Raw genomic sequence first — 19,300 nt, 5'->3', positions numbered from 1 at the left:
GCGTTCTTGTAGTTTCATTCATCTATATTTCCTCTTCCAAAACAAACAGACAACGACAAGGCTTAAGGTTGCAGAGGATTTAGAAAACATGAAGTAGACAGAAGGCAAATCGTCCAACAAAAACTGCAACCCAAAATTACTATCATTCTAAAAGAGGCACAATGTGAAATTTGGATTTGGATGGTGACAATGAGGATGCAGAAAGAAAACGGGGAAGAGATAGACAGGTATGATATGCAGCAAAACCTCCAGCCAGCAATGTTAGTGGTCATAGAGAGAGCGCTTTGCATCATATTCTAAAAACGACACCCACCTGAGGAGAAAACAATGGGCTGAAACAGTAGTTGGCTCAGCAAGTCAAAGGAATATTGTAGTGTGGCAAAAGTGTAAAAAGCTCATAGTCTGTTAGAAGTTTAAAAACAAGGGAAAGTAAATTCATGGTCCATATTGATGCTGGTAAAAGTGACTAAAATATTGGACACACAAATAACAAATATTTGAAATCTTTCATGTTTAAATTTTTTTTTTAAAGTAAAAGAGATTATTTTATCGATTCTCTACTTTAAGCAGTAATCGTATGTGATACAGAGTGGTTTTAATTTGATAGTCTGAGATCAAATGTACCTGGGGAAATCATGATTCTTTCTCCCTCAGATATTCTGTGGATTAGTTAATGTGTCTGTAATAACTTAGCTAACATATCGACAACATCCAAACAATGTTTCTGCAGCATTTAAAGTAAGTTACAGTTAAGTTTTGTTCAGAGTAGTAAAGTGTGTAGCTGTGCAGCAATCATTTTGTGTCACCTGTGAATTCACATGTACAAATATAACATAGTTTGCACTCTTATTCGTATGGAGATGGTGTTTCTCCAGATGATTTTTTAAATCGTGTGCCGTGCTTTTCTTGGAGAGCTGAACCCAGTGAACGACCATACGTGAAAGACAATTATTTGACTGAATCCAGAAGTAGATCATCATTTGATCATTCTTCCTGATGCTCCCTCACGTCTGACTGGATAAATACTTTTGTACAGATGTTTTTATTACAGATTTTTAGTTCAGCAGCGTATAAAACTTTAGCTCTGGGTTCTTTACCCTGTTTGTAGTGCATCTCACCACACAGCACCTTTTAGCCATCTGTTGTTTTTACTAGACCATAATGACAAGGAGGTGCCTTCACACAATACAAAGTCAATGGAGAGCGATTGTGAGAGTGCATTGTTTTCCTCTCTGGTGTGGGTGGGACTTAATTGCCTCTATGTGACCTGTGCCAAAACCATTCTGCTACCAAGTGACTCTGGCTAAATCTTCTCTTGTTCCTCTTTTGTTCTGTAAACAATGAATACTGTCGATGACAGGCAACATGTGTTGAGCTGTACGGCAGTCACAGCTGGTTAGCTGCTGGTTAAACAGCTGGTTAAACCTCTGTTCTGTTTTGTCCTGCCCTCCATCATCAGAGCAGAGATGAGAAGCGGGCTACAGAGGTTTGGTTAGCTGACTTATTTCTTCCAGATTTCTTTCTTTCTTTACTTAGCCCTAAATGGCATATCACATGAACCACAAAAAAGAACCCCAAAAACGCCATTTTAAAACTTACTGTAGCCTCCAAATGCGCAGTGGTGCTCCCTAAGGCCCATGAACAGACTGTGATGTGTAAAATCCGTGAAGTTCCCGTTTAATGTTTAATCAAACATACAAACCGGATGTTCTGGTCCTTGATTATGTATGGCTGATTACAGCGCCAAACAAATTGTTTCAAAATGTCAGCTTTTGTTTGTAGAGGAGAGAGATAAAAAAGTACTAAGACACGCTGAAGTTTCTGAGAGAGAAACTGAAGAGCTGAAAAAGTCGAGAAACAAAGCTGGGATTGTTAAACTATGTTGTCCGCTTGCTGTTTTTTGAGACTTGGTGTACCCAGACAGATCTGGCTATTGATTTTGAAACACCATAAGCAAAAATAAATCACCAAAATGGAGTGCGATGCTGTGTCTGTGTGTTGCTTGGCAACCATTCTGCTAAATGTCGCCGAAGAGTATTGCTTGGCGTAAAAATTATTGTTATCAATAAATTATTACTAATGTGTGTGTTTATTACATGAAACCTTATCAGGTATGTAGTAACTGTTTTATAAATATCAATAACCACGAACCATAACCAACCCCCAAACAAACCGCTTGGGGCTTATTGCTTTGCCATGTGCAAATATTACAGAAAGTGAGAACTGGATGTCAAAACACCTTGTCATTATATAAAACCGAGGGCTTTGCAGAATCTGATCCAATACTGAGGTTCTTGTAAGGGTTGCATGTACAGGTGTAACTATTTTTGAGACTGGCATTATGTACCTGTTGTTGTGTCCCCTGTCTAGGAGAAACGTAGACATAACACTTCCCACTCACAAAAAAGTCCAGCTGCACAGTCTGAATAATAAAAAAAAGTTTAAAAATGTCTTATTAAAACTTCAGAGATGAGTCCAAAACAACATACAAAACTTTGATAATGAAACCCTGACATAAACAAACTCGACAAGATGACATGTCTCTAATCTCATAAACTAAATGTTCAAAAACAACCATAAACAGCTTCTTACTCTGAGATTGTTTATAAGTTTTCTATATTTACATTGCGCTGTTTACAGCAAACAATTTAGCAGAGTTCTGAGCTGAGACACGTCTTGATAGAGTTACTTAATTCAAAACACAAATCTGCACAAACCTTTCGGGTCAGAATACTTCTACTATACTTACACAGAACACTGATAGCACACAGCACTAGCTGCTGCCTTGTTGTTGCCGTACTGTGGTAGAGGTGAAGGAGCAGGTTTCAGTCAGCTGGGGGGTTTTAAAGAGCCTAATATCATCCATTGGGCCAATTTAGAGGCAACAATCGCTTTGAATAGACCAATCGAAAGGCACCGCCTGTTTCTCATTACCCTTGCACACACATTCATACGCATACACACATACACACTCTAAGGGGAGGAGAGAGAGAGAGAGAGAGAGATCAGTCACATAAAAACAAATATGACCCAGGGTCATAACAGTGTGTAGAGTGAAACTGAATGAAATAAAGAGCTCTATTTGTAAGACTGGCCAGAACAGAATTGGCTTTGTATGCAAGAAAACATTCGAATCCAACAGTAAAGTCCAGTCAAATCTGGTGTTGTTAAAATGAACACTGCGTTGTTAAGATGTTAGATTTTGATTACATGGACATCGAAATCCTTTAAATTAGTATGTCCATTAAGGTACATCTTCAGGCTTTATAAATATAAGATCTAAAATAAATGCAGTTCTTATTTTATCTCACATATGTTGTGTTATGATTAAAGTCTTGGTTTAGCTCTAATCATGGTTTGGATGGGCAGATCTACAGGGAAAGGATTATATAACATCCTGGGATTTGGCAGTTCTGATAACAACAACAACAACCAGATAATAAATATTCATTTTGTATATTAAAACTATAATACATCTATAAACTCTTATGACAGTTTATCATCACACAATTTATTATTTCAGACAGCTACACAACAGTAATTTTCATACTCATAAACAGGCTGGGAATTGGAATAACTGTCAAACTTCAAACTGTGTAGATTTCAACATTATTGTATGCCGCAAAATAACTGAAAGCAGGCTGTTTTACTGAAGTAATTCTATTAAATCTTTTTTTTAAACGAATCTGACCTTTACATGAATGAATGGGAAACTTCAGTCCTGTTCCATTTGTCCATTTGTCCTTCAATATTTGTTTTTTAAGCAAAAACATTTTTTATGAATATTAGAAATTAACACTGGCTGCATTAAATACATTTTTGAACATGTTAGTGGGCAACATGTACTTTTATTTCCATGGTCTGTAATTATGACCCTGCCTGCTGAGTGCACTTTATATAAACAAACCTTTTTTATAAACACACTTAATTAAAGATGTGTACATAGTATATTACTGTTTACATTTAAACCGAGAGAGGCATTGCTTTGACTAAAGTCCAATACTTTTTCACACAAAATGCTTCAAATGAGGCTTCGATAAATATTGAATATCGATTCACAAACTCTTCTTATTCATAACAGCCTTCTCTTCGAAAGCAGAACTGAAAATACAGAAGAGCACACTTCTTCACTGACTTCAAAGGATATTTTTTTCGCAATGTGTACTTTAAAATTTTAAGTGTCAGTGTATCTGAAAGTGTATCTGTGGGTTTTCTTTTTAATCTGCTACATTTCTAGAAGTCACAGGATTATTATTAATATTTTTTTTCTACCATCTACTTGCAAGCTGCTTCTGAGAGATCAAAGATAGCATTTGATAGCATTTCTCATTATTTTTCTTTAAAATGCAGTAAATGTTAAATTTCACACATAAAGCATCGACTAATATATAAACGGAGCAGTTGCTGACAAGGTCTTAGAGTTTTAGTTCATTTACCTTTAAAATCATTAAATATACAATTTCTTTTTGAAGTATAATGGAAAATGTTTCTGTGATACAGATCAAGTGAGTCAGAAAGAATATTACTTGATATGATAGTTCATAATATTTAGCAGATAGATGAGACTGTCCCCACAGCTTAATAGTCATAGGTGCATGTTGTATAAATGCAGAGTTGATCTTCTTTTCTCTTGCTTTCCTTACACATCTCTGATACACAAAAATCAAAAAAGGTCATGTAAATGACAACACATTTAATCCAATAATCCAATAACTTCTACCAATGTAAATGTGAAATAACTATGCTCAGACTGAATGTGAGGCAAATCTTAAAAGTGGCACAATTGTATACTCATAAGTCAATAGAAAGATAGTTTTTAAAGAGAGTGGGCGTCAGTAGATGCTAGTTTGCCCAGGGCTGTGCAAACTGAGGTGAAGTCCATGTGAGTTGAAAATGTTTCAGCTTGTGCCAAGTATTCTGGTTTTATCTCCTTCATATAGATGCAGAGATGAGAAGAAAAAGGAGAGAGATTAAAGACGTTACTGGTAAGTTCTGGTCAGTCAGACACATTTCCTGTGTGTCAGTCTGTAGCTAGCCTATAAATAATGTTGCATCACGTATATAACAAGAAACTTCTCTCAGATCTCGAATAAACACACTACAAGATTTGAAAATAATGGCACCTCATACTACAATATTAAGACAATTGCAGCATAGGTAGCAATGCACCACCTGAGTGTAAACCTACAGTGACATCACCTCCTGGTTGTGGACAGCCGTTTTGACTTTATGGAGCTGGTGGGTGAAGTGCGAGTTGAGCTGTACTTGGTTTTCAAGCAGGGCCGGTTCTAGGCAGGGGCAAGAGGGGGCAGTGCCCCCTTAAATAAATGTCTTGCCCCCTCAAATCAAAATTTTGAAGTTGAGAAAGCTAATTTTCATATGCTCACATAATTTATACGCTGGCTGCTACGAGTTGACAAAATTATTTGTAGTAGCGGAAAAAACGCAGAAAAAGAGACACACGGTACAGTATTAGCTTTTCTCTATCACTCCACTGTACGTGATATTCACAGGCTGCGCAGCACACACACCCCTCCTCTCAGCGCCCAGTAAACACCCAATCACTGTTGCAGTATGCAAATGAGGCAAGACGTAGCCTGACTGTGTACTGTCAGGTTTCAGCATGAGTATTGACGGAGCTGACGAAAGACAGACACGCTGCCTTGACTATTTGTGCCATTCTATGCACAGCCCATAAGAAGAGGTAACGACGAATGTTATGGTCAAAGAAATAGCTGGGCAGACGTGGGCAGTACGGACTGTCAGTTCTTCAGAGGGAACTGGAGTAAGCAGCATCAAGTCTTTCACTTAACTGCTAAGACCACTGTTCTGTGTTGTTGACACCAATGGTCCGGCCAATCACAATTGACTTGTAAAAGCACCGAGTTTTTACAAACACTTAGACAGTATGCTTTCGGTGGCTACCCCTCCCCCACTCTCACGAAAAAAAATGATACATCAGTCAAGAATTCCATGGCAGGCAACTAGTAAAAATGCAGGACTGGATAAGTCCCGAGGCCAGGTTACTCAAATAGCGAGGACTGCTCGCATCCAGAATATACCAACATGCTTGCCCTTCCTGATGGCAGAAAAGAAAAGAAAAAGGTTAAAGCAATTAAAGTGCAATTGCAATCGTGAAATAATAAGACGTCACGTCAGTATGGACTAGCAGGAACACAAATGCATCAAAGCTGCACCAACTTAAGGTAGGACAGCGGGTTTTCTTTAACATAGGCCCGCCGTGGCACTAGTTAACACGACAGTATCAATAAATATTATTTTGATCGAATCTGAACTCATTTCACATAGGAGTACAGTCTAGTTATTGTGACTTCTACTAGCATCAAATTCGTAGCATCATGGGCTCACTGTCTGACAGCTAGCACCAGGCGCACTTTTGACCGCGCACGCAAACCCATTTAGCTATCTAGAATATGGAAAAGGGGTTGTAGTCTTGATTGGTCTTAATTTACAACTTAATTCTGTAGGTGTGCTTGAATTTACTTTGTTATTGGTCATGTGTATAGCTGAAATGTTAACAGTGTATTTCTGCTGGGTCGCATTTTACTGTGGTCACACAGAGTTTAGGTTTCAGTGTGCAGGCGTGCAAACACGTCTTCTGGAAAAGCAACACGGACGCATCATTCATACGGATTCATGGTTGAAGCAGCACACTGGTTGTTTCAAGGCTTGTGCATGGGTTGTGCTATGATGTTGCTAACTGGAAACATTCAGTAGGCTACATATGTGTACATGAATGCAAATTTGGCAATAACTCCTCTTCTGCCGTTTCGGTATTGATTGTGCACTCCAGTGATTGCACTGATATTGCCACCATTAACACAGAGGTACACATTCCATGTTTTAGGATTAACCACATCAAATGAGGGCGTGATCAAAATTTCCCTGTGTTTTGAATAAATGGCACCTCTTTTGAGAGTCCGCCTTAATTCTGAAGTTAAGCGTTGGGGCGTGTTGGAAGACCACAGTGCAGAATACGCGTAAAAGCGCGTAATTGTGCGTAAAAAGAATTGCGCGCAGATGGGAGAATAGGCCCCTTAGGAAAATCTGTGATAGCAACCTGAAATTTCATAATTAATTGCATAATTAGCAAAGTGTTTGAATTGACTGGCCTAGGCATGTTCAGTTTGGAGAGATTCAATGAAGAAAACGCCATTACTATAAGCACAAAAAGTGCTGGAGTATGGTCTGTACACATGATGCCCCCTTAACATTTCTGACTGCCCCCTCATATCTGCCTGCCTAGAACCGGGGCTGTTTTCAAGCATGAAAAAATGTCTGCCTGCCTAGTTATAAACATGTTCGTCTTACAGCTACAGTTGTAAAATATGTTTCTTAAAACATTTGAGGTGAGAAAAAGTCAACGCAGTAACAGAATCTTGATTCATGTTTGACAGTTTGATCTGAATTTTGTCAACCTCTGTTTCCAAGTAGGAAAAGCTGGCGATGTGCCTGGTTACAAATGTTCTTGTATTACAGCTAAGCAGTACATTAAAACATGTTTCTGAAAACATTGTAAAAAGGTAATGTAGTAACATAATCTTGATTCATATTTGATCAGCACAGCCTAGTTTTGCACAGTTTGTGTTCGAGTTTTGTGAGCCTTGTGTTTTGCCCTGGATGGACTCACTAAGAATGAGTTGTCAATCAAAACGTACCCACAGCCTAAAGCATATCCTGTTTTATTGTCTTTTTACTCTAAATGGGACCATGATTTACAATGATGATTTACAAAATGAACATAGTGCTGTCTGGAAGAAAGCTTGAACCTTGAGACTGAGACCATAAACTCTTGAGGCAACTCTTTACTGATGTAATAAATCAAGGGCTCAGTGCAATCAGACTTTTTCTTTGCAGCTAATGGAGCTGCCAATTAGACAGGATTCAGGTTTAAGACAACAATACATTGGCTTCACTTCACAAACCCAGAAAACTCTGTCCATTACATATACTGTCAAAGGCACCACCTCACGTGAGGTAGTGTCATGGAGTAGCAGATGTAACAAAAGGGAGATGGTGGTGCAACAACTTGCTTTAAGTCTGGATGAGAAAATGTTTAGGGTGATGCTATCAACACTGGAGGTGAGCTTTTTTTTTAATATGTCAACAATAGTATGCTAGCTAATGTTAGCCTCAAGGGCAATTGCTTGACAACACATCAGCTGTGCCATCTCCTTGTAGATTTGTTTCTCTCATTGCCATTCATAGACCAACTGAGTGGGAACTGATGTAAATCCTAATTATGAAAAATGTGTGATATTATTGATGTGTGATGAGTCTACAAGCAGTCAGGAGATGGGATCTGTACATACCTTACTGCTCCCAGATCAGATTCTGTCAAGAAGGGTGAATCTGAGGTAAATTGGCCTCAAACTCCTGTTGTCTGAGCCCGGCTTAAGGACTGCCGGCAAATCAGACTCTCAGATCTTAAAGAGAGATTCTCTGCTATTTGCAAATCATCAGATTGGATTTGTTGGTCGAGGCGTCACCAACCTATCTGCATGGCTTGCTGTGGTAACGACATAGTCTGGCATGCTTTATTGAACAAAGAAAATGTTTGAATTGATGATAGTGGTAAAGGTAAATTCAGGTGATCACCAGAGTTATTACAATTCCTCCTGAAGGGAACATGAACGTTTGCACTAAATTTCAAGACAATGCATTAAATAGTTATTGAGACATGAGGCATCTTCTCCTGGATGATGACACTGCTGTTCTTCAAAGTCAGCATGATTAAGTTGAAACTCTGGCTGAAGTTCTTCATGTTCTGGTTTAGCTGGAAGGTTTTGGAAATGTTGTCACGAGTGAATCATAGACAGAGGTTGACTTTGTTGCACTTTTCCAGGATCTCAAAGGTCCCTCTCTCCACCTGGTGCTCTAAGGTAACAACACCACCGCTGGAGAATTTGGACACCATGGTTGCTGTGACTTGTGATCAGACAAATCCAGTCTTTTGAAATTTTCATTGCAATCCATCCAATGTTCAACTGACAGACTGACAGAAATGTTTAATCCACACAGCTGGCACGGCTAAAAATGAGTGGAAGTGGCATTTAAAAACAGGCTCTTTATGTGATAGAGAATATGTTAGCAGGTAAATAGCACCAGTAAATTGCAGTTATCTCATCTGGGAAGCATTTGTAATGTGTTTACAATCTCAATCACAAAAAATAAAATGAGCACACTTCTACATCCACACTGGACTAAGTTAATAGAAAGACAGCTGGAGCTGGAATGTCATCTCAGATGAAGTTATGCAAACTGCCTTTTACTTTAACGCTCAGCTGATCACTCAGTCTAAAGCAAGCATTGCCTCTCAGCCTCTGTACTGTATTCGTGTGCTTCTATTTCTCTGGATTTGTTGATATTTGCGAGACAAATGAACTGCATTCACTTTGTGAAAATCCATTGTGTTGTTCTCTTTCTCCCTCATTTTAACTTGCCGTTATTTAAACATGACTCTTTTTCACTTCTGCCCAACATTTGCTCTTGACCTTATTGTCTGGTAATTGCTTTAACGACAGAAAATGGAGACCAGTTTCTATGGAGACAATAAATCTGCCATGTAGTGAATAATATATATTTGCACAGCAATTTTGTGCTCCACTGACCCCAAAAGTCTAAGTCAGTGAATAAATAGATAAATAAATAAGAACGAAATACTTTACTGCCAATTAGACCGTGACTGCACCTACAAGTTTTAAAGTGCTACTGTGTTCATATCTGAACAACAATAATGAACCTTGAAATGGAGCTTACAGCCGCTATCCTACCTCTTGTTATCAGGTTTCTATGGAGCTCTTTGTAGTTGGCACAACAACCTTTGTGATTGAAACTCTTTTTTTTCTTTGGCAGTTCGAAAACACAACAGAAACTATTCTTTCCCTCTTGTGCTCTCTTTACCTGAATTGTCCTTGCATTAAGATGATCCTGTTTGTGAAATGTTGTGTGAAGTGTTTTTGATCAATGTCCTCCTGCAGCAGGAAACAGAGTTGGTGGAAAAAGCAATGGAAATCAGTTTGATAGAAAGGAAAAACAATGAGCTAATTATAACAATTAAAGTAACAAAACTGTGGCCACAAAATGCAGGGAAAATGCAAAACACACACAAGGTAACAAAAACATATATATTCTTATTTTAAGTTATGAATTTTATATTCCATTTCTGTCATATCCTGTCAATAGAGCCCCCAACCCATACACACTGGACCTTTAAATGTTCAGTTATATTTTAATGTAGCCCAGTGGTTGAAATATGAGTTTAAACTATTTCACAACCAATATGCTAATGTGTATTTTTATGTTTAATGTGTTAAAAGGGTAATGGGAGCAAATATATAACTGAAATAGATGCAGTTGCCTTAAAACAAAAGTGAAGTTTATATTTACTATGGTCTTTGAATGCATCACACCCTTCATGTTAGGTTGAATAGCGTTTGTCCAGGTTTAGATCGAACTTGGTTTTGAGTTGTTTTCATTCATTGGTTGTTTAATGTTTTGCCTGCCAATAGGCGTCTGTTGTTTGTTTGAGGGGCGGGATTTTAGCTGCTGGGTCCGAAAATGTCCGTGAGTGTCAATGTTTTTTCTTTGCCAACAAGCTGAGAAAAGCCAGAGAGAGAGAGAGTTGTCCGACAGAGGGGAGTTTTGGATGAAAAGTATATTTTAATTGGAGCTGACGAAAAGTTAATCCGAAAATTACTTAGAATTCATCTTCCCAGGTAAATATTTATTGTGATGTATTATTACGGTCAAGTTTAATGGTAAATTGAGTCGCTAGTTCCCGCTTGTGGCTAACCATGCTAATTTAAATTGTGAAATGCTATCGTCATGTTAGTTTTTCTCTTGCTAGCGCTAATTTTACCCAAAAATAGTGATGGCATGGACACTTAGATACTTTAATGTGTTGAAGGAGACGACGAGAGTGGGACCCGTGCTGGCTGCAGTTTCCCAGAAGGATGGCGCACATCTGAGGCCTTTGGTTCCCCCATCTTTTCCCTCACTGCTGTTCATCCTCGCCACCCCTTGACAATTTCCTTGCCTACGGTTGGACGCCATTTTGTTTAAATTGACTTTGAGAAACACCGGTAAAGTATCAGGCCTGCAACGTTTTATTTGGTATTTTGTTTTGCCGGCTGGGGTATACATTTATTTCATTTGTGTGGTACCACAGGTAATACATTGAATGTGATAAAAAGGTATTTAATGAAGTTGAAAATTTAACTACCGGGTACTTAAGGAAATCTGTATTTTGTGAATTTGATTTCTACGAACTGTGAAAAGAAGAAAAATATTATTTTATTTATTTTTACATTATTTTCAAATATGTCTTGTTTATAAATAAATACCTGATGCAGGATAATTTGGATTTAAAGCACAGTGGTTGGTGTCCTTAATTTATATGACTTGTATGATTGGGTAAGGAACGCAGAATAAAAGTAAAATACTAATTCATAAAAGTCATATGAACTCAGGCCCCTTCTATTGAAAGGCAAGCAGTAAGAGTAGGTGTTGGAGAGTTAGTCTGCCTTAATACATAGAGTAGGGGTTACATAATGGAGGCACTGCTGGGATCTTCTGCGTTCTTTTCAAAATTTGTAAACCCCCAGTAAAGTAGAAGTTAAGTAAAGTAACTGGACACAACCTGTTAAATTTAAGTATTATAAAATAGTATCTAAAACCATATTGTACCTTGTTGTACCACGTTGAACTGTAAGTCAATACAGGGGTAAATAATGGCAAATGTCACAAACAATCCTTCACAAGATGAGTTGGTGAACTGGTGTAGAGGAGAGGGTCTAGATGTAAAACATGCCCTTTTGTTACATGGAGTGCCAGAAGACACTTCTGTAGCAGAGATAGAAGAAACAGTAGGGACAGTAAAGGCCTTGGGGAAAGTGCGTGTCCGGGGGAAGATGTTCCACTCTCAACAACAAGCCCTGATGGTGTTAGTTGAGTGCCGTGAAGAGGTAGACATTAACAAAGTTCCCCCTCAACTCATGCTAACCACAGGTGGAAAAGCTTTGGGTACAGTGAATACCGTAGCTTACATGGAGGCTCCAAAGATAAGCCAGGCTGACGATTTTACAGAAAAGCTATTCACACTTCTTCAAAATGAGGGAAAAACCCTCGAAGATATTCAGAGGTTATGCAGCCATAGAGAAGAAGAAACCAGTGACCCAGAGTCTATCATCCGTGCAGTTGGAGAGATAATGGGCCGAAACAGTAAACAGCCCAACAGCCATGCATATAGACGGTTGAGAACGTTCTCTGGAATTAGTCCCACTCCAGCTGGAGAAGAATGTTTCGATACATGGATGGAGCAAGCAACCATCTTAGTTGAAGAAAGTGGGTGCTCAGAGAAAGAGAAAAGGAGACGGATCCTGGAAAGTCTAAGAGGGCCCACATTGGATATCATACAGGCTGTACGTATGACAGACCCCGATGTTAGTCCTATAGAGTACATTAAAGCGATTGAGAGCATTTTCGGGACAACCGAAACTGGAGAAGAGCTCTACTTGTCATTTAAAAGCCTTCGACAGCTACCTGATGAGCCTCTGTCTGATTTCCTGAGAAGGTTGGAGAAATCTCTTATGAAAGTTGTGGACAAAGGTGGAATAGCCGTTGGTGATGCTAACAAAGCCCGTTTGATGCAGTTAATTAAAGGGTCCACCTCTGATGTGATGTTGCTGAAACTGAAAATCAGGGAGCGACAAGATAATCCACCTACCTTTCTGAGTTTATTAAAAGAAGTGCGTGAAGAGGAATGCCGCCAGTCTGCTAGACAGGGACAAGCTGCACCTAATCGCCGCTCGCAGGTACGAACAGTACAAGCTGAGAGAGGAAAAGAGTTTGACTCATCCACTGAGAATGACTTGCAAGCTCAGATACTGGAACTTAAGGCTCAGCTGGCTGAGGGTCGCAATCCACACCCGCCGCCCACTGCAGGCCATACAAATAATCCGCAGGGAAAGAAACCACAGAAAACAGAGTCAAACAGTGATGTTATAGCACTGAGAAAGCAGGTGAAAGCCTTGGAAAGTAAAATTAGTGTAATGACTATTAATCAAATGTCTGATTCTACCCACCAGACACCACCAAGTCGCTACAGAGCTGTTTCAAACCACAGACCTGCGCCTGTCCGAGCATCGTCTTCCAAGGACCCTGACGCATTTTTCTGTTATAAATGCGGAGAAAACAGACACACTGTGACACGATGCACATTACCTGAAAACCCCCAGAAAGTCATAAGCAAATTCAAACGTTTGGTTCGTGGAGCTCCAGAAGCTGCTCAAGAGAATCCAAAGCCTGCATCTGGAGAACAGCATGTTGCTAGGACACGAAAGATGGAAGTCCTTAAACATGACCCTGATATTCCTCCAGATTTGGTAGGTGAATCTTCTATTCACACCATCAAAGTCAATGAAGTGTCATGTGAAGCTCTCTTTGACAGTGGGTCTAATGTGACAATCATCTTCGAGAGCTGGTATAAAGACCATTTGTCTGATGTTCCCATTAAACCTCTGACACGTCTGGTACTCTGGGGTTTATCTGACTCAGATTCCTCCTACCCCTACAGAGGCTATGTAGAGGTAGATATGGAGTTTCCAGAAAGGATGACAGGAGTCTCTGGGCCAGTGAAGGTGCTGGCCTTGATTTGTCCTGAGCCGAGGTCATCTGACCAAGTCTCTGTGCTCGTTGGCACAAATACCAAGCTGTTCCAGCGTTTATGGGAGCTGGCCGGGATAAGAGCACAAAGTGAGCACGTTGTTGCTCGCACCATGAGAATTCAGCCCATCTATGCCCCAGTCAGAGCCCAGACGCAGCAGCCTGTTACAGATGAAATCTTGGGACAGGTTAAATGGAAAGGGCCTGGACCCCTCTCCATCGCCCCAGGAGCAAAGTATTATGCTACCTGCCAGGTAGAGAGACGAACTCCCTTGACCAATGATCTTGTGCTGATTGATGCACCTACTGAGCAATCACTTCCCGCAGGTGTGCTGGTCCAGCCAGGTGTGCTCCCAAATGCCACCATAGACAACAACTGTTTCACTGTGCTCCTTCAGAATGAGACTAAAAAAGAAACCTCCATACCAGTGGGAACCGTGATTGCAGAAATGTATGCAGTGGATACAGTGACCCCAGTCCTACCTTCAGAACACTCCAATCTACCAGCTGACACTGTGGATCCAGACCTCTTTGATTTTGGAGATTCCTCTATACCCAAAGAGTGGGAGAGTCGGTTACGCCAGAAGTTATCTGAGAGGCGGAATGTGTTCTCGCTGCATGAGTGGGATGTAGGTTTGGCAAAAGGGGAAGAGCACCACATCTTATTGCATGATCCCAGACCTTTCAGAGAGAGGTCAAGACGGCTGGCGCCAGGAGACATAGATGACGTGAGAAGACACATCCAGGAGCTGTTAGCTTCTGGGATCATAAAAGAATCACGTAGCCCCTACGCCTCACCAATTGTGGTGGTGCGCAAAAAGACTGGAAAAATCAGGATCTGTATTGATTACAGAACTCTCAACAACCGCACCATACCTGATCAGTACACAATGCCCCGCATCGATGATGCCTTGGACTCTCTGACCGGCAGCAAATGGTTCTCAGTACTGGATCTGCGGAGCGGTTATTATCAGATACCAATGGCTGAGGAGGACAAAGAGAAGACAGCCTTCATCTGTCCCCTTGGTTTCTACCAGTTTGAGCGAATGCCCCAAGGAATTACTGGAGCGCCTGCGACCTTCCAGCGTTTAATGGAAAAAGCTGTTGGCGACATGCACCTCCTCGAGGCCCTTGTGTACCTAGACGACATAATCGTCTTTGGGAAAACACTCGAAGAACACGAGCAGCGTCTGTTCAAGGTCTTGGACAGATTGGAAGAGATTGGGTTGAAAGTCTCCATCGACAAGTGTCAGTTCTGTCAGCCTCAAGTCAAGTATGTGGGTCATATCGTGTCAGCAGCCGGGATTTCCACAGATCCAGAGAAGGTGGCCGTAGTGAAAGACTGGAAAGGGCCCACCGATCTGAAATCTCTCAGGTCTTTCACTGGATTTTGCAGCTACTATCGGAGGTTCATTGCAAACTATTCTTCCATAGTCCGCCCCCTCTCCGAGCTCACCAAGAGTTATCCACCCACTTGGCATGATCCAAAGGTAAAAAGGAAATCTGACCCCAACAAAGTCTACTACAAGGTGTCAGAGCCTTTTGGGGACCGTTGGACTCCAGCCTGTCAAGAAGCTTTTGACAAAATCCGAGACTGTCTGCTCAAGGCCCCAGTACTAGCATTTCGCTGACCCTGCTAAGCCCTACATTTTGCATGTGGACGCCAGCATGAATGGCTTAGGCGCCACACTGAACCAGGAACATCCTGAAGGTCTCAGACCAGTGGCTTTTGCCAGTCGAAAACTCAAAGACTCAGAGCGCAACTACCCAGTCCACCAGTTAGAGTTCCTGGCGTTGAAGTGGGCTGTTGTTCCATGAGTATCTCTATGGTGCCAAGTTTACTGTGCGAACAGACAATAATCCACTGACATATGTGTTGACATCCGCCAAACTAAGTGCTGTGGGACATCGCTGGCTTGCTGCCCTCGCCACGTATGATTTCACAGTTCAATATCGTCCTGGGCGTCACAATATTGATGCTGATTTGTTGTCTCGACAGTACACTCCAGAAGAGAATGAAGAGTGGGTTAGCATTCCACCCACTGGCATCAAAGCTCTCTGCAAACGAGCCTGCGTCAGAGAGGCTGCAGTTGTGCCTGACAGATTTGTGGATCAGCTTGGAGCTCCTGCAACAGCAGTACCTGAAGCGTATGCTTTCCCAGTTAACCTCAGCATGAACTCCATCGACCAGCTGAGTCCAAAAGACATTCAGACAGCACAGGAAATTGATCCAATAATTGGACCCATAAAAAAGGCACTGGAAAACCAAAAGAAAGTCACACAATCTAAAGACGATCCACCAGAGACTACCTTGCTTCTTCGTCAAATCAGAAAGTTGGAGGCAAAAGAGGGAATACTGTATCGAGTAAAAGAGAAACCATGTGGCTCCAAAACCAGACAACTCGTCTTGCCAACAAGATATCGGACGATGGTAATGAGGTCATTGCATGACGAGTGTGGACACATGGGAGTGGATCGAACCACTGAACTGATTTCAGACAGATTCTACTGGCCACGTCTGACAGTTGAGGTTGAGCAATACATCCGCACATGTGGAAGATGTATCTCCCGTAAGACACTCCCTCAACGGGCTGCCCCATTGAATCAAATAACAAGCAATGGTCCCCTAGATCTAGTCTGTATAGATTTTCTGCAGATTGAGCCTGATTCCAAAAGTGTTGCTAACGTGTTGGTGGTGACCGATCATTTTACCCGTTATGCACAGGCTTTTCCAACACGGGATCAAAAAGCCATCACTGTAGCAAAAGTGTTGTGGGAGAACTACTTTGTGCACTATGGACTGCCTGCCAGGATACACTCTGATCAGGGCCGAGACTTTGAGAGCCGACTGATCAAGCAGTTCTTGTCCATGTTAGGAATCCGAAAGTCTCGAACATCTCCATACCACCCACAAGGTGATGCTCAACCAGAAAGATTTAATCGGACTCTCTTGGCGATGCTAGGCACTCTGGATGCTGTGAAAAAACAACACTGGAGTCAGCACATCAGTAAACTGGTACATGCATACAACTGTACACGAAACGATGCAACTGGATACTCACCGTATTGTCTCATGTTTGGAAGAGAAGCCAGGTTGCCTATTGACATCTGTTTTGGTATCACACCAGATGGGGAGGATGAGGCCTCTTACCAACAGTATGTCACCAAGATGAGAAAAGACCTGCATGCTGCCTACCAGTTAGCATCTAATGCAGCTACAAAGAATCACTTGAAAAACAAAGCACATTATGACCAAAGAGTAAGAGATCTTCCTTTAAAAGAAGGTGACAGAGTCCTGATACAAAACTTGGGATTCAAGGGAAAACATAAACTGCAAGACAGATGGAGATCAACACCATATGTTGTGGTGGAGAAGTTGCCGAATCTGCCAGTATACAGGGTGAAGCCAGAGTATGGCTCGGGTGGACACAAAACGCTCCACCGAGACCACCTTCTGCCCATCGGTTATCTGGTGAGAATGTCTGATTCCCCTGATGAGACAGAGTCTGTGAGGAGAAGACCTGTCACTAGATCAACTCACCCCCGATCCAGTCAAAACTCAAGGAAAACTACTGTCATAGCTGCGGAAAGTGACACAGCATCCTCCGATGTTGAGGATGAAACTTACCCTATCATCCAAGAGTTGGATGTGGAAGGAATCCGGAGAGAACTGACATCCAATCAAAACACTAAAAGGGATGAGAATGAGACTCAAAAGGAGGAGTGCTCTCAAATATTGGAAAGTCAGCAGACCACAGAGACTGAGAGTGAAAGTTTGTCTGATAACCACCTACCTTCTGGATCAGCATCTGATACAGCTGACAACAGTGATGATGATAATAATGACCCTGATGAAGGACAGGATTTAGAAGGGGGAGCAAGCTCCACCCATTCTAACAGGGAAAAGTCTGACAGTGAAGATTCAAACAATGACAAATCTTCCTGCTGTGAAAGGTCATCATACAAGGAAAAGAGTAACAAGCTGTCAAGTAACTCCCAGAGTGAAAAGCCATCCCATATTCGAAAGTCTCAGAGAGAGCCAAAACCAGCCAGGAGACTGACCTATGACAAGCCTGGTTATCCCTCAAGTGAGCCAGTGACTATTGTGCATCATGGTATGGTCATTCAACTCAAATTGGACACTCCAGAGTCAAAAGTCAAAAAACCAAGACAGACACACAAGCCAACCAGAGTGTTGTATGATGATAAAGAGCCCCACTCTCCTAAGTTAAAGAGAAGTAGAAAGTGTCATGGGGACATGCACACCATCAGAAGGGGGAGGGTGTAGCCCAGTGGTTGAAATATGAGTTTAAACTATTTCACAACCAATATGCTAATGTGTATTTTTATGTTTAATGTGTTAAAAGGGTAATGGGAGCAAATATATAACTGAAATAGATGCAGTTGCCTTAAAACAAAAGTGAAGTTTATATTTACTATGGTCTTTGAATGCATCACACCCTTCATGTTAGGTTGAATAGCGTTTGTCCAGGTTTAGATCGAACTTGGTTTTGAGTTGTTTTCATTCATTGGTTGTTTAATGTTTTGCCTGCCAATAGGCGTCTGTTGTTTGTTTGAGGGGCGGGATTTTAGCTGCTGGGTCCGAAAATGTCCGTGAGTGTCAATGTTTTTTCTTTGCCAACAAGCTGAGAAAAGCCAGAGAGAGAGAGAGTTGTCCGACAGAGGGGAGTTTTGGATGAAAAGTATATTTTAATTGGAGCTGACGAAAAGTTAATCCGAAAATTACTTAGAATTCATCTTCCCAGGTAAATATTTATTGTGATGTATTATTACGGTCAAGTTTAATGGTAAATTGAGTCGCTAGTTCCCGCTTGTGGCTAACCATGCTAATTTAAATTGTGAAATGCTATCGTCATGTTAGTTTTTCTCTTGCTAGCGCTAATTTTACCCAAAAATAGTGATGGCATGGACACTTAGATACTTTAATGTGTTGAAGGAGACGACGAGAGTGGGACCCGTGCTGGCTGCAGTTTCCCAGAAGGATGGCGCACATCTGAGGCCTTTGGTTCCCCCATCTTTTCCCTCACTGCTGTTCATCCTCGCCACCCCTTGACAATTTCCTTGCCTACGGTTGGACGCCATTTTGTTTAAATTGACTTTGAGAAACACCGGTAAAGTATCAGGCCTGCAACGTTTTATTTGGTATTTTGTTTTGCCGGCTGGGGTATACATTTATTTCATTTGTGTGGTACCACAGGTAATACATTGAATGTGATAAAAAGGTATTTAATGAAGTTGAAAATTTAACTACCGGGTACTTAAGGAAATCTGTATTTTGTGAATTTGATTTCTACGAACTGTGAAAAGAAGAAAAATATTATTTTATTTATTTTTACATTATTTTCAAATTTGTTTTGTTTATAAATAAATACCTGATGCAGGATAATTTGGATTTAAAGCACAGTGGTTGGTGTCCTTAATTTATATGATTTGTATGATTGGGTAAGGAACGCAGAATAAAAGTAAAATACTAATTCATAAAAGTCATATGAACTCAGGCCCCTTCTATTGAAAGGCAAGCAGTAAGAGTAGGTGTTGGAGAGTTAGTATGCCTTAATACATAGAGTAGGGGTTACATTAATATGACAAAAGT

General features: G+C 40.9%; 1 protein-coding gene across 1 annotated transcript; it reads left to right on the top strand.

Moving 5' to 3' along the window:
• The first annotated feature begins 11,753 nt into the window (after positions 1-11,753).
• Positions 11,754-13,186, top strand: LOC113745584 (paraneoplastic antigen Ma1 homolog). The gene is made up of 2 exons (XM_027277208.1): positions 11,754-13,059; positions 13,110-13,186. Exons 1-2 carry the CDS (start codon positions 11,754-11,756, stop codon positions 13,184-13,186), a joined length of 1,383 nt encoding a protein of 460 aa, XP_027133009.1.
• The last annotated feature ends 6,114 nt before the right edge of the window (positions 13,187-19,300 follow it).

This window comes from Larimichthys crocea, unplaced genomic scaffold (assembly GCF_000972845.2).
Source record: "Larimichthys crocea isolate SSNF unplaced genomic scaffold, L_crocea_2.0 scaffold97, whole genome shotgun sequence".
Classification (NCBI taxonomy): domain Eukaryota; kingdom Metazoa; phylum Chordata; class Actinopteri; family Sciaenidae; genus Larimichthys; species Larimichthys crocea.
The sequence above is the reverse complement of the archived record's forward strand: the minus strand, read 5'-3'. Positions and strand labels throughout refer to the sequence as shown.

Coding starts and splice junctions, on each gene's coding strand:
- LOC113745584 (XM_027277208.1), top strand. CDS start 11,754: ATGGCAAATGTCACAAACAATCCTTCACAAGATGAGTTGGTGAACTGG. Junction 13,060..13,109: donor GCAGGTGAAAGCCTTGGAAA/GTAAAATTAGTG, acceptor TCTACCCACCAG/ACACCACCAAGTCGCTACAG.